The sequence below is a fragment of the Seriola dumerili genome, unplaced genomic scaffold (assembly GCF_002260705.1).
Source record: "Seriola dumerili isolate Sdu_G_001 unplaced genomic scaffold, Sdu_1.0 BDQW01000226.1, whole genome shotgun sequence".
NCBI classification, from domain to species: Eukaryota; Metazoa; Chordata; class Actinopteri; order Carangiformes; family Carangidae; genus Seriola; species Seriola dumerili.
In genome coordinates this window covers 2,974,219-2,998,638 of record NW_019174481.1, presented here as the reverse complement: position 1 = coordinate 2,998,638, position 24,420 = coordinate 2,974,219, and the positions used below count along the sequence as shown (strand labels likewise).

At 40.2% G+C, this 24,420-nt stretch overlaps 1 protein-coding gene across 2 annotated transcripts; it reads right to left on the bottom strand.

Annotated features, from left to right (window-relative positions):
• Nucleotides 1-354: 354 nt before the first annotated feature.
• wls (wntless Wnt ligand secretion mediator) lies at nucleotides 355-23,998 on the bottom strand. 2 transcript variants are annotated; one of them, XM_022755071.1, is made up of 13 exons: nucleotides 23,744-23,998; nucleotides 19,201-19,473; nucleotides 14,061-14,185; nucleotides 13,440-13,601; nucleotides 11,139-11,275; nucleotides 8,678-8,846; nucleotides 7,517-7,636; nucleotides 4,728-4,825; nucleotides 4,443-4,506; nucleotides 3,196-3,339; nucleotides 2,995-3,078; nucleotides 2,700-2,868; nucleotides 355-1,393 (listed from the first exon to the last, which is right to left on the bottom strand). In XM_022755071.1, exons 1-13 carry the CDS (start codon nucleotides 23,847-23,849, stop codon nucleotides 1,284-1,286), a joined length of 1,761 nt encoding a protein of 586 aa, XP_022610792.1. In that variant the 5' UTR covers nucleotides 23,850-23,998; the 3' UTR covers nucleotides 355-1,283. The 2 variants fall into 2 exon arrangements, with proteins under 2 accessions (XP_022610792.1, XP_022610793.1); XM_022755072.1 differs by lacking the exon at nucleotides 7,517-7,636 and having other exon boundaries at nucleotides 23,744-23,996.
• Nucleotides 23,999-24,420: the final 422 nt, after the last annotated feature.

Here is a 24,420-nt window from a genome sequence, read left to right as displayed (position 1 = left end):
CCATCAGCCTTGCAGAGGCGCAGTATCCCTACATGAGGAGATGTTCATATTCATGCATACAGTAATTGCATCCTACAGTTTATTTAAAAAGAAAAGAAACTGAACTGTGTACACCTCTTTACAAAAAGTCCTAATTTTTTCATCTGTATGTTCAGTATAGTATGAAGATGTGTAAGTTAGTTACCAAGTAGAAGACACATTGTATTGGAATATGAGATATATTACAGTAATATTCCATTTCTGTGGTGACTTTTTTCTTTAAATTATTGGCGATTAAGAGTAAAAATCAGGACTTGTATATAAAACATATAACTCAATCACTGGGAGCAAAGACTACAACACCACACAAGGATGTTAAGTAAAATGTTTTTTTATTTAAATTAGCAAAGAAAGCAAAAAAAACAAACAAACTAAGAACCATGTGTAATCGGCTACAGTCAACTTCAAAAACATTGATAGAGCATATATTTTGTGAAGTTGAAAATAAGCACTTTATAAAAAATAGATATCTACATTGTAACATAATGAACGTACAGTATGCATTTCCCAAAGTAGGTATGTGGTCTGTACATGATATAAAAAAACTCCACCACTTGAAAGACTAAGATTGACAGCAGTACTCCACATGTTCTACTTTCTATGGAAGAGTATGTATACGTGATGGGTTCTAAATGCCTTGACTGAGAATATATCGGGTAATAAAGCAGAAAACAAAAACCAAGTGGATATATAGTATCCACAAACCTTTACTCTCCACCTTTGTCAAAAGCTCAGGTCTTTAACAAACCACTCAGTTTAACCACACTGTATTTGAGAACAGGAGTGTGACTGCTGCAAAATGAGACTTCTGACCAGCAAGAAACAGGTTTCTTTAAACTCGAAACTCGACTGTTTATAAAGCAGCTTCTCAGCATCTGATTTTGTGTCAAAAGCGTTGTGCAACATTTACAAACACAACATAGTTTACAATGAGTACGAAATGTAAGAAAAAAATTCCACCATGAAATGAAAAGGACTGATAGGAGTGTTGATAATATTCAGCCTTTAAAAGATACAATAGGGACTTTGGGAACAGGCTGGCACGTAAGAATCACACAAACGAGGGTTTGGTGCTGGGAAGAGGACAGAAACTGTGGGACTGCTAGGTACATGCATGGTGGACTGTTGATGCCGTTTCAGGGCCAGGCAATGTAAAGAGAAAAAGCCCCTTTGATTACACATATAAGGGAGGGGATCAGTGGAGCAGTAGGTAATAGAAGGGAGTCTCAATAACAGTGTGAAATCTATTCCTGGGCCTCCTTGCCAGTCATCTTGTAGATCTCAGTGGGACCATCGACGTGGGTGATGGTTGTGGTCAGCTGGATGTCCTCTCCACTGTTTGCTCCAGCATCTCCTAAACATATAAACATGACACATCATCAACACCCAAATTATCAATGATATGACTTGAATTCAAAATATTTTAAGAGCATATATTATGTTTGGGTTCTTGCCATTTCCATTTGTATTACAGCAGGCTATGGTCTGTTGCATATCGGGTTGGTTTAGCTAAATTTCATCAACATAAATACTTTCGGCTTGTTTGAAACAGCAGTGAAACTCCAGAGCTGATAGAGTAAATCAACACAGAGAGACTGAAACTTGGAGAGAGGCACCCCTCCCAGGAGATTGGTTGACGCACTTCAGGGAAAGCTTCCAGAACCTCAAATCCTCTTTTTCTCTCCCCGTGTCACTGACGTCAGGAGATGGATGGATGGTTTTCATTACTTCCCTGCTCTCCACCCCACCCCCTCATCCCTGTTCCTTTCCTTTCCGTCTGGAAGGAAGCCTGGTGTCCATTAGAATCACCCTCTCGGGCCAAAGAGACCCTTCTTTCCCCTGGAAATCTGGGTCCTTCTCAATCAACACCCCCTCCTCTTCTTCCAAAAACAAACTTTGAATGAAAAGGCAGCTTTACAGCAGAGGACAGACACTTGCTCCCCATCAGAATGAGGCTCAGGAATGAGGAGCCACTGAGAGACTATGGAATTCAATTTAATAAATAAATCTAATTAATTTGAATTTAATAACTTTAATTATTACAACGAGAAGATAACATGGTTAGGGTTTAATTACAGAGCATTCAGAAAGTATTCAGACCCCTCACCCTTTTTCACATTTTGTTATATTGCAGCCTCATGCTAAAATCACAAAGCAAAAGCAAAAGTGTCATAGGAAGGGTCTGATCCCTTATTTCAGTTTTTACTTTTTAATAAATAATTGTAAATTATTGTTAATAATAAATAAGTATATTTCTAAAACTCTTTTCACTTTGTTATTATGGGTTATTGAGAGTAGATTAATGATCGAAAAAATTAAGTTGAACAATTTTAGCACAAGACTGCTACATAACAAAAAAAGTGAGAGGGTCTGAAGACTTTCAGAATGAATTATACATAATATATACAGTAATAATTGTTGTCGTGTCACTTAATTTCAGGTAAATGTGAATTACATGTGGAGAAAACTTAAAATAACTATATCTATTGTTATAGTATCTTTGGTATATTTAGTTTTTTGCCAAGTTTATGTCCTAGACTCAACTGCCACAATAGCTGTTTTTCCCCACGAGACCTGTAAATGAACAGAGCACCAACTTACAACAAACAAGACCCCAGCCATCTTATTTCTTTAGAAAGCTAGTAGAAATATGTAGTTACCAGTGATGCACTGGCCACTTGACTGCTCATCTCCATAGCGTTTGTGAGACGGTGCGTAGAGGAACATGATTGCGAAGACGTACAGGTTCCACATGCCGTAGATACCGGTGAAGAATGCGCTGTTCACCTGCACTGTGTGATCTCCCCAGTGCCAGTGACCTTCATTCACCTGAACAACAATGACAGACAAATAAATACCTTTTAACTCTTAAAAAAAATACTAATTATCTCCTAACTGGTCCTTAATGAGCTGGGCAATGCTTCAGATTTTAATCACATTATGAATGAGACTCACCTGACTGATGATGAAGAAGATGACGGTCATGGCAGCACAGGTCAAAGTGACCAACATGAGGAACTTGAACCTGAAAATCAAACCCTAAAGGATGATAAAAGGGAGTTAACAAAGAGAAATCCCCTTGCACTTTTCATGACCTTTTGTTTGAGTAATGATTAACAAACAGTTAAACAGGAAAGATGAATGAGGGTGACACACTTCATAGTGCAGGCGTCTGGCCTTGGACATGGCAGGCAGGGACGTCCTCTTGCCACTGATATTGCGGAAGACTTGAAAAACCATGAAGCAGAGGAAGAGGAAGTAGAGACAGGCACAAATCCCCGCCACGATTATGAATGCCATCTGAGGTGCCAACACCAGTTAAGGAAACACTGATGGAGCATACTGTAGTTATATGGAAGACATAATTCCTTTGTTTGACCACGATACGCACTCATCATTTTAAACCAAGAATTTGTTCACTGGTTTGGTCTGATATTCACTAGAATGTGATGTTACTGACAGTATACATTGCAAACTGAAAAATTCACTAATAAAGTGGAAAAACAGATAAAAAAAAGGTTTCACAATTTTTAATTTACAGAATTGCTAAAAATGACCTTTATAGTTGCTTGTATAAACACTTTCATCAACAGCAATGAATCTGTAAATCACAAAAACTGCTGTTAAATGCTTTTTAAAGGTTATGTGTCTCATTTATAAAACCTCAACAGATTTTACTGCAGTGGAAAGCGCGACAGAAACTTGTCACCCATCGACCTTTAAAGAATTGATGACCCTGGTTTCAGGCACTGTACCAAATGTCTTTGTCACACTGCTGAGAGTCAGGAACACTAAGCAGGCTTTTCCTTTTGATGAGTCTCAGACGAAGAGAGGAGAAAAGGGAGCAGAGACTGAAAAAAAAAAAAAAGAGGGGTGTTTGGCAGTTGTTTCTGAAGAGGTGTGCTGATGAATCTCACGTCGCTCAGCTTGGCAAGCAAAGCAAACAAACAGGTACACACACAGAAACACACCATCCCAAGACCCTGGGCAATACTTTCACATATGGCATTACTAAATTATTTCTCATCATATCAGTCTGGAGATTAGTTTCCAGTTCATGCTAAAGCCAAGAAGGAAGAAAATCTTAAGTAGTGCAAGAATTGGAAGCAGAGCATTAAGTCACGCTAAGCAGCGCTTTCAAAAGAAGATACGAGTAAACAGACAAGTCTTGCATTTGACATAGTACAGGTAAAGACATACAAACTGTTCCAACAACAGGAGCAAAGGAGAAACCATTAATACATTTACTGGCTGCTAAACTGAAAAGACTATTTGGCCATTTATATTCTCAGGGTTTTTATTAGCATCATGCTTGTGTGATAAATGTACATTTACCCAGACAAGGGCTGATGAAGTGCTCTTTTCCCTGTTACTGTTGTCACATAACTGTTGGAAAAGGATACAGCCAGCTCAGTTCCCACATCAGACGCCCAGATGCTGTAGAAGGGGTTTGTCAGCTGGACACCTCTGATGAAACAAAACAGCCCATTTACATTTAGATTGTGTTTTATTATATATGGTAGAAAACATTATTTGCAGGTGGAGATTATGCATGAAAATAGGAAAAAAAAAAAAGAAACACACACAACAGAACCAGAAGATTAATTGTTACAATGTATTGCACAGAGTAATTTATCACTTTCATAAAACAAAGACTGTTGTTCTGAACATGAGGAAAAAAGTCTCACCTCTCACACATGTCAAAGATAAAGAGGCAGAAGGAGCCAAAGACGATGGGTCCAACCTGCTTCCAGTAGACTGAGAAACGGTTCCTCTCTGTCTGGTCCTAAAGAAACGGCAAAAACAGAATTAAAGAGACACTATATGGTACAGCGGTATACTATATTACATTTCACAGGTCACAAATAGTTCATCATAAACAAAAATCCTTTATCAAAGCCATTCTGCAGATAACATTATTGCCCTGCAGCCAATTTCTGCTTGTTTTTGTTTTGTTTTTTCCAAGGTCATGAAATTTAAATGAGTGCACCAGGAATGTTGCAATGCCACGTTGATGATTCAGATGCATCCATTAAAAACATCACAACTTAGGAAAAAGCTTGGAGGAATTGATTTATTGATTTCTGTTGTACTGGCAACTCTCTGGAAAAGATCCAGATATTACTGAGATTGGATATTCTGAGGTCACCTCAGAATATGGATTTGAAATGCAGTTAAGATCAGAGTGTACACACCTGACAATGCAACTTGGCATGATTGATAAAACTAAGTTGCACTGAAAAGATGAGTAAATTCAGCCTTTAACTGTGTGTCTACTTCTATTCCCTGCTCTTCAGTGCAAATAGTTGCTTGCTCTGACAAAACCATCAAAAGACAGAGATAAAATACAGTGAAACCATGAAATTATTTAGCCCCTTGGACTTTTTCATGTTTTTCCATTTCAAAATTTTCCATCACAGCAGATGTACAAATCAGTATTTTTTTTTTTTTTCACACTGATCACTGACAGAACATCAGTGATACAAAAACACAATAACTAATTGCCTCAGAATTCACCTTTACCATCAGTTATCACTGGTGCAGCCAAATGTTTTTAGAAGATGCCTAATAGTTAAACTGAGATCACATGTGGAATCCAGGTATGATCACTCAAAGAAGGGCACTAATGAAGGAGACTACCATCTGGGTGACAGCAGCAACTCTGAAGGCTTCATTGCTCAGAGGGGAGACAATCCTTGTGCTTCTCCAATGGCACTTTTACAGATCAAAAGACACCATACCCACCATGAACCCTGGGGACAGCAGCATCATGCTCTGGGGTTCTCTGGAGCAGACTCTAGATGGCTTGTGGACGTAGCCAGTAAAATTTATGCTAAATAAAGAGAAATCCTACTGCAGTCTGAAACGTGTTCAGTACAGTCTAGAAACAGGTATACTGATGTCCTAGAATAGTCAAGTCATAGTGAAGATCTCAATACAATCCAGAACTTGTTGCAGGAGTTTGCTGGACACCCCCTTCAGCTTGAGTCAGCCTGTTTTGCACAGACGAATGGGTGTAAGGGTCCAGATGTGCAATGTTGATACAGACTGACTTAATCAGGGCTCCAGACTAACTTTTTACCTTGGCTTTACTGGTACACCAGCACATATTTTAGGTGCACCCAAAAGTTATTTTTCACTGTGTCTTCTGGCACCACAATAATAATTTAAGTGTCACGTTTTCTGTCATACAGATTGGTAATGTCTTAACACATTATGCCATGAAAATTGGACAAGCCATTCTTTGCAAAAGGCATATATTTTGGCCTGTTGAAAGCTCTGGCTCTGAGTCAGAGGAGGGACAGGTACAGGTGTAACGGGCACAGCAGCACTTTTCTTGATGGAAAAGCAATCATTAGTTCTCTTCATTCTGAGTTACTGGTATGCTTTAAGATTGTGATGGTGAACCAGGAGGAATGCAGGGCATGGTTTCACACACACATTCCTTATTTCTTTCCCCCACCCGCATTCAGTGAAGAAGAATATGAGGGCCAGAGCCAATCAGAGGGTAGGAGTGGGTTTGCAGAATGCAAGTGGGGAAAAAATAAATAAAACTCTTGATGTAACATGACCTTCTTCTGTGGTTTAACTTTACTGAATCCCTCATCCTCTTTGTATTGATGTAAACGATTAGAAACTTCAAGAGTAGAAAAGACTGAGGCTTTTTGTCCTGACACAAAAGCTGGAGTTCTGGTGCAATATATCAACTAGGCAGTCTGGACAAAAATGCACATACCTGAGGCATCCTGGATAATCAGCAGAAGACTTGTATCATAACCACCACGAACCCATTTCAAATCCAGCTAGGGATTTTAAATGCATGTTATTCCCTTGCATTAATATCATAAGAAAACCTGTTATACCTGTTAATATTTGGGGGAAACAAACATCATGTCTCTCCATTGTATGAGAAGTTGAAGAGAGAATTTCATGGTGACATATTCAGACTGATCAATCACCGATTAAGGGATGTCATGCACAATTGACTCAAATTCGACAGTTCACTACGAGCACTACAGATTCAAAGACTGGGTGATGAAAAATCAGGTGCTGCAAACAAGAGACATATGCAGGTGTTTATCTGTGAGTGTGTGCTTGACAACAAGAAACCAGGTTTAGGAATAGATTATGTAAGCAACATGTTACTAGTCAAGGCAGTAAGCTTGAGGTGGCGATGCTACATCACTGCATAGACCTCAGTGTGTTGCTTTGAATGGAGCTCAGAAATGCTTTACACATAAGCAAGCAGAGCTTAGCCTGTCAGCCAACAAGAGAGAGACAGCAAACAACAGAACAAAGTTATGTCCAGAGAGCTGAGGAGGATTGAAAAAAAGGCTCTTATCCTGTCTGAGGCAGACATGGAGCTCATCAAAGAGGTCGCCAAATTAATGGTCCCTCTGTTCAGTAATAAAAATCTTTGACCATCTCCATGACTGCCCCAATTCCGGACAAATTACAGACGTCAGATGAGAATGACCTGCAAGTTTTTTGTTGGTTGACAGCCAAGTTCAGTGAAGATTTTGATGGATGGTACACAACTCTGACACAGCTTCACTTGTCCACTGCCCAGAACCCATGTTGAATACACCTGCATATCCTAGACAAAAATGACAGCAAGATAAGATGGGCAAGACACCCAACTTCTGTTTTTGATTTGTAGGTTTTAACATTAACTCATTCTGTTTGACAGACAAACGAATCAATACAGGACACCATTTAATAAAACAAGTAGTCATAAAGAATGTAGAAAGAGTTGCAAAAAGCACAGACAAGTAGAGGTTTTACTGAACAAATGTGGATTTAGGTTAATGAAAACGGCCTGCCTAATAAATGTACACTTAATTAATTTGCATCCAAGCATAACTGAGTTCTTCACAGCTGAGTTCACACAGACACAAATTTGCATGTTCTCAAGTTTTGTTATTGGTTCTCTCCTTTGTTATTCTCAAAGAAGAATATCTTTTTAAATGCACTCTAATACATTTAAAAACATGAAAAAAGTCCAAAGGGGGAGCATAAATACTTTTGCAGGCACTGTCATTTGATTGATTAGTTGAAGATGCACAGCTTGCACTGAGATATATTGAGATGCAAAGTGTATCTGTAAATATATGCAACCTTATCCAAACAAAGAGCTACATTTCATGTTTCATGTGTCATTTTTTGAAGGTTGTAATGTGGTGACACATTCAATACACATGCATAATTGACATGCTATATATTAGTCTACCCTATGCCATCCACCCAACCCATTAATAAGTTTCAAGGCTTCAAGATGAAAATAAAATAACCAGAAGCCTTCAAGGGCCTGCTTGGTCAAGTCTTACTGAAAGCTGGCTGTGGGCTACTTTTTTTTTTTTTTTTTTTCTAATATTAACCTGGTTCAAGCAAGAGGAAAAGACACACAGGCGCTGAAGCATTCCTCTAAGCAAGCACTCAGTCTTTTATTTATTTTTTTTTTTTATAAACTGAAACACAGCTGATCTTTATTAACCACCACTAACTAGTCCCAGAATGGCTGTGATAGGATTTAAATACCTTTATCACTAAATGAATGCAAGTGAGATCGTAGTTAGCAAGCAAGGCTGCAGGTCAGTCAGAAAAACATCAAACATTTAAAAGGTTCCAAGTACAGTACCATGAGGTGCTCCCCACAGAAGATGATCCAGAAGGAGAGCAGCATGGAGTAGAAGATGCCCTGTCTGATGTCTCCAAAAAGCAGCATCCAGGTCCAGTTGAAGCCGATAGAAAACCACTCCACTGGGATGTTGATGAATGTCATTGAGATCCCCAGAGCAAAGATTACCCTGAAGGAACAAAAACAGCCTTAAAACCATAATGTTTCATCCTCATTACTGCTTTGAATTCAAAGGTGTCAGCCACAGCTGTTGTAATTGAACAGTGCTGGCAGATGAATCTTAGGGCTAAAACAGACAACTTCACCTGAATCTGTACTACATCTTTTACAAAGACACAATCAGTTTTACAGCAGCACTACATCATCATCGACTGAAGAATGCTCATTAGATGTCGAGACATTATTGATTAAATAATCCATTCAGCTACAAGCACAGTATGTCCTCACTGACCTATCCAATTGTACACAATTCACTACTGTTCTAAATAGCCTCATTATTACAGCGAACCTCCCTCAACCTTAAAATCCAGACATTTAGACAGAAATAAGCTTGAATGGATTGAGAACAATCAGCCTACAGACAAAAAGAATAGAGCTGGTCTTCCAAGCATCTGCAGCAGGTTCCTGCATGCCGCCAGTAGATGAAAGGGATGATCGTAAACAGTCAGTTGAGATTGCAAAACAGAGCTACAGTGTGTGTGTGTGTGTGTGTGTGTGTGTGTGAGAGATACAGAGGGGGGGGGGGGGGGGCAGCACATAAGGTGACCTTAAAATACGCAAGGGTATAAACAGTATATGCAAAGGCTATGGGTAATAGAACTACAGTAATACAAGTTCCAAGCAATTCAACTCCAGACATCTCGTCAATGATGATCCACGGAGCAAACCAAGGTAAACCAGATTTGAGAGATATGCAGGGAATGTGTTATGTGATCACTACCAAGAGAGCTGAGGCTGGTATCTATGTGTGAATGTGTGTGGAAATTTAAATTAATTTTGTAGAAAGGTCATAATTAGACCTTTTTTCAAATGGATGTTTTTACATGTAATAGCAGGAAATGCACAGGTGTAACTAACTAGCATTAATTAAGTCTGAGTTCCATTTGAGTGAGTCAGTTCCTGAGCCCTGGCACTGTGAATGCCAACTCACTGAAACATGTCACTGAACTGAGCCATGATTAATGTTATTAATCCCACCTGTGCTTTTACTGCTATGTTTCTTGTATCTCTGCTTTTGCTGAGCACAGAACATTTTTCATTTCACAATTATAAGAAAAGTTTCTAATGGCACAAAATGAAGATGATGGATGATGTGTAATAATTCACTTTATGAATTATATCATTTTCCACAATAAGAGTTCCCACTCACATCTGTCCTCTATGTTTATAGGAAGTCTGAGGTTTACCATTCTGACACCTCTGTGGACAAGCATGACAGGAGACTTTGGTAAAGCTTTTACAGCATGAAAAAATCATCCGCTGTCCACAAATAGGGTACAACTCGCACTTCCTGAGAGCCTGCTAGTCATTTGGGAATAAAAGCCTTGAGTCGGAAAAGAGGGAAGGAGAGAGACGCTGGCTGTGTGTACCTCTGTGCATGTGGTGTCTCACTAGCTGGTGTGTATGTCCAGAAAGTGTGTGTGCAGCATGTGTCAGTTGAGTGCTAGCTTGCAGATTTTGTAACGTGTTTCACGCTTCGCCAGGCACTTCCTGTGGTGCAGAACGCTGCCTCATACTGATCCGTCTTCCCAGCACAGTAGGGGGTTAGACAAATACTAGGCTCCGAGCATGGCTTCAACTTTCCACAGCATACCATTCAGACTATCTGGACATTAATTTCCAAAGTTTGGTTAAGAAATTAACATAAATATCTGATTTAATTTTTTTTAAATATAAAAACAGTGATGAAGAGTGCCTTTTTCCCCAGATGAAACCTGGCAAGAAGCAGCTCTTTCTGTTAATTGTCTTAGAAACCAGACAATGAAAGTGGCCCATCCTATATTTTTCACAGACGTTTGCTTGCACCACCCTACTAACTGTTTAACACTGCATTACAGTTTTGCAGGAAAATGACCTAGTGATGGTCCTGGACAATGTTCCTCGACTGACACTTGATAACCAACACCCTCTGATCTCAGTGACCTTCACTGCAGAGTTAACATGACCTACTTGTGCATTTCATCCATTGTTAATACATGCCTTCACCCAGTGGAAGCACTGTAGCGAAGCCTGAATTAAACTATTACTGCAGGTCCTGACTGTGTTTCTTCAAAATAAGTATAATTTATTCTTTATTACCACTAAACACTGATCAACATAAATGTGAGTACTACCTGCAAGTGTTGATCATCTTGGGATGATCAACTGGAACTAATTTGTTTAAGAATAAGAAGTATAGTTATTTCAATGCAGTGAACACAGAGCACCCATGTAATTACTGATAATGAGGGAGCAGCCTTACTTCTCCAGCAGCACAGGAGGTCTGCTCATAAGGGTGATACGTCTCCAGTACCAGATCATGATGATGAGGATGCTGGGTGTGAGGAACGTCTTCATGGCAAACCAAACTTTTGTGAAGCCTCCATTCTGGTGGATGCCCTTGGAGGAGAAACAAACAACATCAATATCAACTGTTTATCAACTTTGTAGGACTGCATGATAAGAGGAAAATTTGCAATGTTCACTGTTCAATTTTGCGATGACGATATTACTTGCGATAAATAAACAAATATTGAAGCGTCTATACAGTTTTCACTTGTTTATAACAGTTCACCATTAGGTTAACGTTAGCACACTGTGCTTGTGTAAAACAAACTGCGGTGGATGGAGTTGAAAACGTAGCTTTTCTTCGTGTTTAAGTCTTGTTAAACAGGTGGTGTGATGAAGTGCTCCGATTGTTTTTTTTACTTGCAAAAGGTTGTGATGACACTCACAGAGCTACAACCGTAGTTGTTTTCAGCTCCAGTAAAAAGTTCACTCTTCACTCGTCTACACTGCCGCCTCTGTGCTGTCTGCTGTGTGTGTGTGTGTGTGTGTGTGTGTGTGTGTGTGTGTGTGTGTGTGTGTGTGTGTGTGTGTGTGTGTTTGTTTGTGGCTGCAGCTTTACACACCAAAACGTGGGAGAGTTTTTTTCCGGTTCATTTGGCTCAGGCGTTGCGCCTTGAAAACCCTGTGGCTGCATGGCGTGTGTAAATAAAATTATTTTTTCTAAATCATTGCGTTTCTTTTGCGATGTGTTTATTGTGCATGATTATACCGCGATGGCGATGAAAATAAGCTTAGTCGGGGAATACTAGCATTAACATGCGTATTCAGTGATCTGATCACAAGTGGACAACTCTCATTTCGTCAGTTCACACCTGACTTTAAAATGCATCTCCACATGCGTCTTGATTAACCACTTGGGATCAGATCTCACTTCCCAGCTTTACATGAAAATAACCCCTCTGTGCCTCACACACACACACACAGACACACACACAGACAGACACACACACACACACACACACACACAGTGGGCTATTACGCCATCGCCATCTTGTCAGTACCTGACTCCCGCCGAACTTCCAGCTAATCCAAAAATGGGCAAAGAGTAGAGACGCGTGTCATGGCGAACATACGCTCACCCATCTGTCACTCAAAGCGGCACATCCTCAATTATGCAGAACTTTAAGCCTTAACAAAATTTTATATAGTTAGTTATATGAAATTCACCCCCGTTGCAGTTGTCATGAAGGAGGACATTAGCCGTAGAGACCAAAACTGTTTGGATTGGCTATATCGATTGGCTAAAAACAACAACGCATACCTGTTTATTTGCATATAAAGCGGGAAAGTGAGATCCGATCACAAGTGGTCAATCAAGACGCATGTGGAGACGCATTTTAAAGCCAGGTGTGAACTGACGAAATGAGAGCTGTCCACTTGTGATCAGATCACCCGATGCATCATGGGTGCGTTCACACTAGGGTTATGCCGATGGACCGTGGTATCAGTGATCGACAGTCATTAGAACTATCGCCGATTGCTCATGCTTTTGCAAATGCTGAGACAATATTTGACTTGTTTTGTTAATGTAGTTAGTTATTATTTGTAGTATTAAATAAATACTAAATTCAATTTGCCTGCCTCAGGAGTCTTTTAGGGACACACTCGCTTATTTGGTCACTCCTCTTTGTCTCTCGGTCATAGAGTAATTTAATGTTAATGTAACACACAGGTGTAATGCAGCCACAGCCACCGCAACAATGCTCCGCTACTTTTGTTCCCAAGATGAAATATCCACAGTTCACATTATCTGGTTGATATTAATATACATTTTGAACCCTTGAAAATCTGGTCCTTACTAAAGTGTGTCATGTAGAGAGCCAATAAAAACAAATGAAATTGTCAAAGTTGTAATATTGACATTTAAGGTGTATTGATTGATTTCGAGAAGGCAATCAAGCATTGACTAACATGCAAGTAAACATTCCACTAGGCCTGCACGATATGAGGAAAACTTGTTATGTGCGATGACACTGTTCAATATTGCGATGAAAATGTGACCTGCGATAAATAAACAAATATTGAAGTGTGAGGGGGGGTTGCTGTCTCAGGTAATGAAAACCGTTTGTATTGTGTATCTTATATTTAATGCCAACATATCACTAAAAGGCCAAATTTATCACTGTCACAATTGAAAAGGACCCTCGACTTTGTGGATTAACATTAAGCAGTGCACCAAAATATCTCAAATACACAGATCACAATGAAAACTTACAACAAAACGAATATCTTTGATTTCTCCGATCCCCACATTGACCTTCTTGCGCTCGTTGACAGGCAAGCGGATGTTGAGAAGATAATACTTATGGGCCACACTGCCAACCTCCATGAAGGGCATCAGGTCACACTCATAATAACGTCCCTCATTCTCAAAGGTCTAGAAAACACACAGCAACACGTCATAACTGGTTTACAAAACATTCATCTGAAGAAAACTGCTACTTTGAATGCTTTTAATAATATTAAAGACACATCCTCCAAACGTAATGGTGGACAGCAAAGTGTCTCAGCTGAAGTAACAGTTTTAAGCCTCCTGTGTTCATAAATGTGTTCAAACTGAAAATACATAATGCTATGAATACTTAAGAGTTTAAAACAATACTAATTATTTTCATGTATCATTTCTTCAATGACATCTGTGTCCACAAACAAATTACAATGTCACCAACATGCTGACAAATAACAGGTAATATTAGCATATATTATGATATACCAGTCTGCTCACATACTATATTGATATTATACCATTAAAAAAAGATACCAACTCAATAGAATAACCTTTTTGTTATTTTAATAGATATATAATGGTGAAGCACAGAAAGTGTCATTTCCCCACCTTGGCAGTTGTAAAGTTGCAACTGAGTTTCCTCTGTTCGAAAGAGTGCGCCATCTCCGTCCACTCACTGACTGTGTCATCTCTGTAGGCCAGACCCACGTCAATGGTGACCAACGCTCCATCCTCTGGAAACAAGAATAAATTAAGTTATTTACTTTCAGATAAATACAACCATTTGGTAGAAAGCTGTTTAAGAGTTTGAATATTCAAGCATGTGAATAAAGACATTCACAAATCATTCAAAGTGTCATTCAGTTTTGAAGAACAGAGAATTTATGTTTTTGAAGAAAAGAAAAAATTTGTAAATAATAAATCCATTCATCTGTATTTTGATGTGTTGCACCTCTTCACTGCACAACCCTGCTGGTTGTTATTATCCTAGTGACGGGATAAAATTAAGTCCTGATGACAGGTAGCCATGGCCCTTTTGACTGCGTTGCTAGCACTGACATGACATAAGCCCCTGTTCCACAGCCTGCTCAAAGCAGGAATGTTGCGCCTTTATTCCACCTCGCTATTCTGTATTAACGGTGAGAACACAAGGGCGGAACAACGATGCCCTCGCATTCTATGTCAGCAGTAGAGGTACTCAGAGCCAGATTGACCTCTGTGTAAAAGGCAGAGCCAGCATGGCGATGTTTTTGTGTTACACATCACGCCTCTGATTCCAGAACGGTGGCATGCCATCTAAATAAAATAAAATAAAATAAAAAAAATAAAAAACACACAAAGCTGGCAATATGCCGGCTTTGGTTCGGTGTAAACAAGCAAAGGCAGCATAACTTCTTAACAACAATATAGCAGGATCTCTGTACCACTGTTGTGAGGAATGTCTCCTTGTCTCCTCCTCTCCTGTCGCCCCTTTTATGCAAAGTAAAGAAGATGAGGATGGACATTTGTTTAAATCACTGAGAACCTGCGCTTCATGGCTGCACCTCTAATGCCTGTTATGGATCATTCTGTTCATTTAGAAGACTATTTTTACTCTGAAACAATCATGTTTATAGAAAATCAAATCATTTGAGTGTTAATATGTGGTACTGTCACTTGGAATGAGTATGAAACGGTCAGATTAATGGGATTAGTTCACTACATATAAACATGGGCTGTGATTCAGTCTGCTCTCCATGGTGGCCCAAATCTAGGTTACTTCCTACTTGACAAACTTAAATAAGACCTTGAGCTGGCCTCCAACAGCACAGCCTGGCGAATCCAGCAAAAACATCCAAAGCAAAGCTATTAAAACTGCATCTTTAGATCACATTACAAAGCCAAGTGTTCTCTCCTCCAGCCCTCCAGAGTGCCTCTTGTGCCGTTATGAAACAAGCTGGAATGAAGAGAAAGAAACCCAGTGGCCTGTGCTGTGAATAAGGAAAAAAAAAAAAAAAAAACACAGTAGAGGCGGGGGAGAGGGAGCGAGATGAGAACTGGCAGCCGACTGTCTCTGTAATGCCCTCCCCTCTGCCATTGGTTGAGCCAGACGCCCTCAAATGTCAGCTCACTTCATGCAAACATTCCACTTCAGTCCAGCGGCCATCGCCACGGAAACTAAGCCTCTTCAACAGCTGTGTTATTGCTGGACCTCCGCCAGTGGGTGCTTGGTGCCGGGGTGGAGTGGAGTAGGTGGAGTGGTTAATAAGGGCGAAGCTCTTCTTTGGGATGAACATTGTTACACAGATAAGGTAGTCAAGGAAGAGATGGCCTTGTGTTCATTTGTCATACAGCTACAGAACAGAATCCACCCACCTTTGGCACAGCAAATGTTCTGGTCAGGATTTAGACAGGCGACCTGACGCCATTTTGTTAACTGTGGAAGACCTGGCTTCAATGTTTATGGGGTTAACTTTTGCATTCTGTAAATTCTGAATTCAGTGTCTCAGTTTATGGAATCAGAATGCAATCTTAATTTTTTTTTTTTTTTTTTTTACCAAAGTCATAAGTGGTATATTTAAGAGGTAAAATGAAAAAGTTTTGCCAGACAGAATATAGTTTTACCATTTTGCATCATCTGATGCCGCAAAACCTATTCAACCCTTAAAATGAAGATAACACAGCATTAAAGTTTTAAATATAGTTATACTATATATAAAAGAACTATAGTTTATTGTATTTATGAAGTGACTTGACATTTTATTGCTGTTTTTACCTGTTATAACAAAGGAAAACATCTAACTCTTATGAATAGGAGAAAAAAAACAATGGCATGTGTATGCCTACTTTTAAATATAAAACAGAACTACACAGGACTATTTGAGGCCTTCTCTTATTTGAGAAGGATTAAAAAAATAAAAAAGGGAGCCACTGCAGAAGGGCTGAAGAGCCGCAGATTGCCGACCCCCGCCCTACACTAAGTCAGGAAATTTCAGTTTTACTTATTACTTAACATACATCAACCTAAGGCAGTTTTTTGTGGACAGCCACAACAAGACAGCCCTATAAACAGGAATCTGACTAATTGAATGACTAAGTTACACCATTAGTAAGCCAAGAGCAGTGTGACTGAGTGATAAGGTTACACCATTATTCGGCCAGCCCAGTGTTTGAGTTTACCCATTGGTCGCTGCTCTTTCAAAACGATTTGGTGAGAACAAGCAGTGTTGCCAACTTTGTGCTTTTGTCGCTAAATTAACCGACTTTTCAGACCCCTTTAGCAAAACAGCTAGTGACAAATGTACCAACTTTTTGGACAAACCTTAGCTACTTTCCATAGAGGAGAGTCACCAGTAGTGCACCGCTAGTGCAAGGTAGGGGACATCTAAATGAGAACAACTTTATTGGAATTACTGCTGTATCAAAATACTGTATATATGAGCACAGAGAGTAGGAGAGAAGAAAAGACAAAGGGCTGAAACCAGCTGATACTAGGCAGAATGCAAATAGCTTACGACGCAGTAAAGTCATATTCTAGGTTTAGACCTAGTCTTGTTTTCTCTCTAGCCTTGCCACCATGTTTCAGGATAACACAAAGGGCAACAATGAAGGAAACATGAATTCAAGGTGGATATAAGAGAATGACTTTGAAATAGGAGTTTTAAAGTGGGAATCCCACTTCAGAAGCACAACCTGGTTTCTACTACATGCAGCTTATACTCTACTCAGCTCTCTCCACATCCACTTGTTCTCACAGCACCTCCTGTATTTCAGAAAGATCAAAATGAGTTTGCAGCATCTGGCAGAAAGTCCGGGCTGAATCACTGGCTCGTCTGTCTGGCAGCCAGGCAGTAAACAATCCACTGCCTGCTAACAGATTTTCACTGAGGCCAAGAATGTGAGTGAGCAAATGATGCTGATGACTAGACCTCCATTGTATCATGACTGTTTAGACAAGCCAGTCCAGAAGGGCTGTGTCATAAAAGATTACGCCACTTTAAAACTTTTTGTTCTCTGCATTATTACAATTACCTCTGACTTTTCTGTTAATTACACATTGGCCTAAGGTGGACGTGTTATCAAGGTTTACAAGTACTTGTGAGTATAGACATGACTGTACATCAGAGGTAGTTACGAAGCTCATGTTATCATACATAGCTATACATTGAAAGCCTTAAAGCAAAAGATGTAAGTGAGAGTTGAAACTTCTTTTCCAGGCTCTCCTAATGATTCAGTCACTTATTAGACTCTCATCCTCTCTAATCCCGTCTTTCAGGATCCCAAGCACCCTGCCAGGATACCAAACCTTGTCTTCCACAAGATACCAGTTATCTCCCTCCTCCCCCTCCCTTTCCTCTCACATTTTAACACCAACATGCTGTAGGACTGTCTATCCACTGATACAATTTACAACAGTGGTGTTTGACAATAGGTAGAGACACAAAATGGTTTACAGTAAAGCTGCCGTTGTGTTTCCTTCCTGACAATAGAAACTAGATATTTGACAGAGCCTGGGGCTCCACAAGAGACTAGATTTACTCACGTAAGGTCCCTGCCTTAAAAGGGATTCCAGTTTAAAACATCTAATTTTGTTTCTTCTAACTTTGTTTGTTCAAAGCTTGAAGACTTCAGTGGTTCAAAAAGTGAGGACACATCTTAGAAGAGGTATAATACCCCATAATGAGTGTGCCATTGCAAAAGAAAACAATTTATACAGGCATTTCTCATGAAAGTTTCTTTAATACGCCATGATTTGTGTGCGTCATTCTATTCTGTTTAGATTTTTATAACCTTGTGTGTAATTCCTGCATTCTCAACACTCTAAAACTGGGCAAAAGAATCCAGCAAATACATACTGATCACTACTGCACAAATCATAACTAATTCATCCTGACTATAAAAGAGGAGGGAGCAGGAAATCACATAAATTTTGAAACCTGAAATCCATTTAACTGGGATGACCTTGTATACAAAGTATGTAAATCATTTGATTGTGGGTCTTGAGATTGGAAAATAGGACACTGCATTGTTCAGAGTCAGCCAACTATGAAAGAGGTCCAGATTACCTCTCCCCCCTCTTTATACCTGTCTCAAGGGTGTCTGACAAGCCCATCTACAAAAACCCCTAAGGGTCTACGCTGCTACAGAGAACAAACAGCAGGGCATCCATCATTGTTTGCTGCCTTTCAGTGTCAAGAAATCCAATCTACTGACAAACACACTCTCCTGTGGATTCCTCAAGCTTTCACAATGATAAACTGAACCAAGAACACAACATCCTACCAGGACATTGTGTAGGGAAGATAATATAAGAAATGTAAAATTTTTTAATACCAGTAAAGTTGGAGTGACTCTGCACTTGAATTCGTGATGTGAGAGATTAAAGGTGACAACGGATGTGAATATTTCAAAAGCTAGCGTGGTCTCATTGCGTCTCTACAAATGTTTGCCTTCAGATTGTGAAATTTTTCCCCACTTGTGTCAATATTTTTTCTGACGCTATAAAAAAAATGTAGCAGGGAGTGTAGGGAATTTGTATTGATGGTACTGTGTAAGTAGACTAGGTATTGTCGAGTGCCCAAACTTATAACACAATTAACCAAGTAATTATCCCTTGTTCATGATCACCTAAATGGCTTGCAGTTCCCTTAAGATTCCCATGTAAGACAACATGGCCTCTTACAAGCATGTGCACGTCCTGGAGGAGAAACACAAGCCATGTTGTCCTTACCCTTTCTTCAAACCCATAAGAAAGCCTTGATTTTCTCACCTATCTGGTTGTACATCTTAAAGGCAATGTCAAACTGCAGGATGACGAGCATAAACTGGAACCAGGGGCTCATCTCCTTGTTAGGCAGAGGAATGTGGACGGCAAATACAATGTTGTTGGCCTCAATCTTCTTGGCCATGGCCTCATCAAAGGTTCGGATCTTGTCGCACTGGTCAGGTCCCCAAGGCATGAACCATTTTGTTTCCTCTCGGTGCTTGATTGTGTCCACACACTTGGTGGCCAAGTAGTGGACCGCTGTGGTGGGGCTGGGAGCTGGTGAGACAAATAGAAAGTAGGATAGATATTAGGCCGGGTGTCATATTGAAATACTGCAGCAAAGTGTTTCAAGGTCTTGCCAAGCCAAATTTCCCCTCAAACTAATAAATCACACAAAAGGTTTGAATTCAAAAAAGTAAAATCAATAAATAAAACTGCACTGTGGATTAAACTGTGCATGGACAATATTCATATCTTGGCAACCATTAGGAATAGTCAACAGGTTGGGTTTGAGCCAAATCCAGTTCAAACACTTTGGCAATTACTTTTAACACTGTTTAGAAAATGCCTGGTAGCATGGCTCTCTCTCCCTCACTGAAACGATGGGGAGGGAAAATTCCCGAAAGCTCTCAGGCACCAATTACACTGTTTACGCATTGAGATTCATGAGCTTGACAAGACTCGTGTTTGTAGTCACTACTCACAGGATTTGAGTAGTGCTTGGGAAAGATCTATCATTATCATGGGAATACAGAAAACATTGGTTGCCTGTTGTAAAAGATGGGGGTCTGATCTGAACATCAGCATTGAGAGATTCGAGTCCAGGAGTAGCCTCGAAGCAAAAAAGAAAAACAGGTTTTTTAAACATCATGTGGGGAGATGACGTCAAACAAATCAGCAAGTTCAGTGAGCCTGTTAGATTAAGTGTGGCCTGAGAGTTAATCCTTATTTTCTGATATCAGGTACAACAGACTAGGGCTGAACAATTAATCGCATTTGCAATAATATCGCAATATGGTAAAATTATATTTTCTAACCGCAAAGACTGCGATTACATTCTGGTCACGTGACATGCAAGCAAGAGTAGAGCAGGCGGCTAAAACAGGGAGTAACAACCTGGCACACTACACTTGCCCTGTTGTACTACGGCCTTTGGCTCGACAGAAACTGGCGCTTTGGAAACTTTAGTGTCAAAGAGGAGCAGTATGTCGGTTGTGTGGAACTATTTTGGCTTTAAAAAAAGAAGATGCTACCTCACGGGGCAACACTACTAACCTGTATCAGCACTTAAAAAAAACACCACAAAGCCATGTACGATAGTTGCATGGCTAAAATGCCAACCACCAGCGTCAAGTAAGCCAAATACCCCCCGACAAGGATCACTGACCGAAATGTTTGAAAGCATAACTCCATATGAACGTAATTCAAAACGGCACGGGGAAATTACTCAGGCAATAACAGAGTTCATAGGGAAAAATAAAATAACCTATGAACTATGCCCCAGGCCTGGTCCCCATGCTGAGAGGCATGGTGACCAGGCCTGGGTTTACAACTTTGATAAATACGCTGAATAAGCGGTACAGCATGCCCTCCTGCACATATCTTAGCCAGGTTGCCATACTGGAGATATATAAAAAAAATGCAAGCTAAGAGTCACAGCTGAGTTTTTCACTACTACAACTGTGGTCAAGCCAAACAGCAGAGCCTTATCAAAGTCTTACGGTGCATTTCATTAATGAAGACTTCGACCTCAAAGCTTGCTGCCTTCAAACTGCCTACTTCCTAAACGACCACACAGGGGAAAACATTGCAGCCGGCTGACAACAGGGGCTTGCCAGCTGGGTTCTCCATGAAGAGAACCATGTCTGCATAACAACAGACAATTTTACATGCTTACAAGGCTGTAAGTTAAACAAATCTGTCAATATCAATTCATGCATCATCTAATTTCATCATGACATATAGGCCCGGCCTACAGGAAAAAACAGTTAATGTTTAATCTATCTAATATTGTGTTAGTCATAATATAGAATGATTTATGGCTCTTGATTGTTGAATAATACAGAAGATAAGGAACTTAATTAATAATTGCATATTATATTGCAATCACAATATTGGTTTAAGAAAAAAAAAAAAAAATTGCAATTACATTATTTTCCCAAATTGTTGATTGTGGAATCAAGTCTTGTAGAGTAACACCATCCATATTAGGACAGCATGATATTGGAGAAAACTGACATTGCAATCTTTTTTTCTGCAATATGAAAAAAGTACAGGAATGTTCATCAGATTACTTCAATACCTGTTTTTGGTCAATGTCATTCTTTCTGTAAGCAAAATAATTACATACAACTGACTTTGCTTTTCTATTTACAACCAAATCTTCCTTTTCCATGTCTTTCTCCTGTTCTTCCCTCATTTTCAGGTTGTGCTTGACAACTAACAGACCTGGTGACTTCATTAAAATGAGTAATCAGGAATAACGTCAGTAGGAACACAGAAAATGGATGTTACTAAATCTCAAAGAACCCAAACAAAAGACTGTCTGGTCTGAAATGGCTTCAAAAAATGGATGTGAAAGTTACGGTTAGGGTTAGCCCAAAAAGCCCTGAATCCCACTAAAACTCTGTGGAATGACTTGAAGACAGATGTGCAGATTCCCAGAAATCAAGTCAATATGCAAGAAAGAATGTATAAACACTTAAGCCCTGTTTGTGCCAAGGTGTTAGTGTCATATCTGGGAAAACTCAATAAGCTGTAATCACTGTGGGTGCCTGTGGGAAGTTAAGGCTCATGGGGGAATGAACATGTAAGCTCAGACTTTCCAGATTTAGCCAATGAAAAAGACAAGCAACATATCTACGTAGATTCAGCTGTGATCACTTCCAAAAGGTTCTTGCAGCAAGCACATGCTGGTGATGAGTAATTTTAGATCGGATAGTTTAGTAGAGTTCAGAAACACTAACAAAAAAAAAAAAAAAACGTTATGAAATCAGACCAGCTTGTACCTGTAGAGGGACTCTGTTACTTATCTGTCCATCTAATCATATCTGTTCACTCGTAACAGAGAGGTAAAGGGCGACACCACCAACAGTTTACACACCCTTTAGGTTACACATAGTCCAGTCATAAAACCCAACGAGGGCTGTCTTCAAGGAACCTTCAAGTGTGTAAGTTTGTTAACAGCTGTGTAAAAATAAAATAAAAACACAGTGACAAAGAAGATACACCAAACTGAATTAAACCCAGTTATCTGGAGCCCCTTGGAGTTCAATTATCTAGTGACCCTGTGAGTTCAGCAGCACACCAGCTCCTCCAGTCGCCATCGCAGTGTGTCCAGAATAATGGCAGTCCCCTCAGCCCACTGACCCCATGCCGTGTTCCCGGGTTTGTCGGGAAACAAGGGGAGAAAAACCCCTTTCTACTCAATTACCCCTGCCGCCCCCGGCCACCGAGCAAACACAAAGGAATCTGGCTTCATTAAAACCATCTCAGCCAAGAACGAACCGAACAAGCTAATTATCACCAGCCATGTAGTGAGTGATAGGGACTGCAGGGACTCAGGGAGACTGACTGGTGTCTAGGGGATGTGAATGGTCTCCATATTCAGCCCATAAGAAAGATTTCACATGTACTCAACTTCTATTAACTGTGAGTATGTGTGTAGCTGTTGTGTGTGCATGTGTGTGTGTGTATGAGTGGGTGGATTTGAAGAAACTTGACAGCAACTCCAATCCAGTCCTCAAGGCAAAATGCAACTTTGACAGCTGTGTGCACTTGTGTGTTTTTTTTTTTTTTGTGCACCACTGTCTGTCTCAATGCAAATGAAAAACTAGGAAGAAAGAGGGGAAGTGGAGGGAACATGAATGCACTGCCTGCAAGGCGAAAGGGATTTAGGGAGAAGGGGAGACACACAGGGGGAGAGGAAGGAGTGAAAGGAAGGTAGAGATGCTGCCTGGGGCCCCACACAGCAGACAGACATTATATGTGGGAGGAGGAGGGGTGAGGAGGGGGAGGGGGAGGAATGAGGAGAGAAAAAGGGACAAGAACATTCGAGTTTAGATCAAAGAAGTGAAAAACACAGAAAGGTTGGATGTATTCCTGAGCATTCCTGAGTTGAAATTCATAGATTAACACACGAAAATGGTGTCCTGTGTTATTTTCAGCCAAAGAAAGGTAGCCAGCGGTCGTGGCATGCAGGCAGCGAACACCTTGATACAAAGCAGTGATTTAGCTGAGGTGCACTCCGGCAGCTTTGGTGTCAAAGTGACTGTTTCAAATCACCGCATTGTTTGTGCACGGCTCGGTCAAGCCCAGGTAGATAAAACACAGCTAAAAGTTAGCGCTTAGCGTCTTTTGTTTCTGATGAAGACATTTATTAACGCTGGTATGAAGGTATGTAACGAACAGCCCAAGTCAAAACTTTGTGCTTTAACCGTTTAGAGACGTTAACATTTAAATTCCAACAGGCACGCGCGCACAAAGACAAACGTTAGCAAAATGAATGATAAAAGTGAAGGATAAAGAGGAAAAAAAAAAAACTTACCAATTAAACCGCCGACCATGAAGGCAAACGCCTGAAACAGAAGCAAAATAACTCCCACTATCACCAACTTTTTGGTGCTCATATTTTCAATAATAGCCCCCGCCATCGCGAAGCAAAGGTTGGAGTAAAAATATCACACCGAGCGAGAAACAAACAATAATGTGTTGGAGAAGGGACGAAAACGCTGCATCAACGACCAGCAGGAAGACAAGCTGGGCCCCCTCCACCGCTCTGCTCCTGCCTTTCAACTTCGAAGGAGGAAGAAAAAAAAAAAAAAAACAGGAATCACATGACCGAATAGCACTCAGCTTTATCCCCGAACAGCCAACACCAGACCGGGGAGAGATCTGTGGAGCGCCACTGCATTGCAATAGAGGCTGGTAATGCAGGTTACCGTGTCATTGAATGCCTGTAATAGCGCCCCTGTTTGGAGGGCACAGCCTGCAGGGCTATTTAAAGGGAGGTTTTACAGGTCCCATCTCATGTTGTGGTGCCCAATAACCGTCAACACATTGTCCTTCAAAGTCTATTCTTAATCCACGTTAGAAATAGGTATGGCTACTGCGTTTAATGTTTTTGTCGTCTGCAAAATTTGAACAAAATTGAACAGTGTTCCGTGGTCTGGCGTTTTTGACATGATAATATGTTGAAAGGTGCTTTACAATAACTAAATGTTT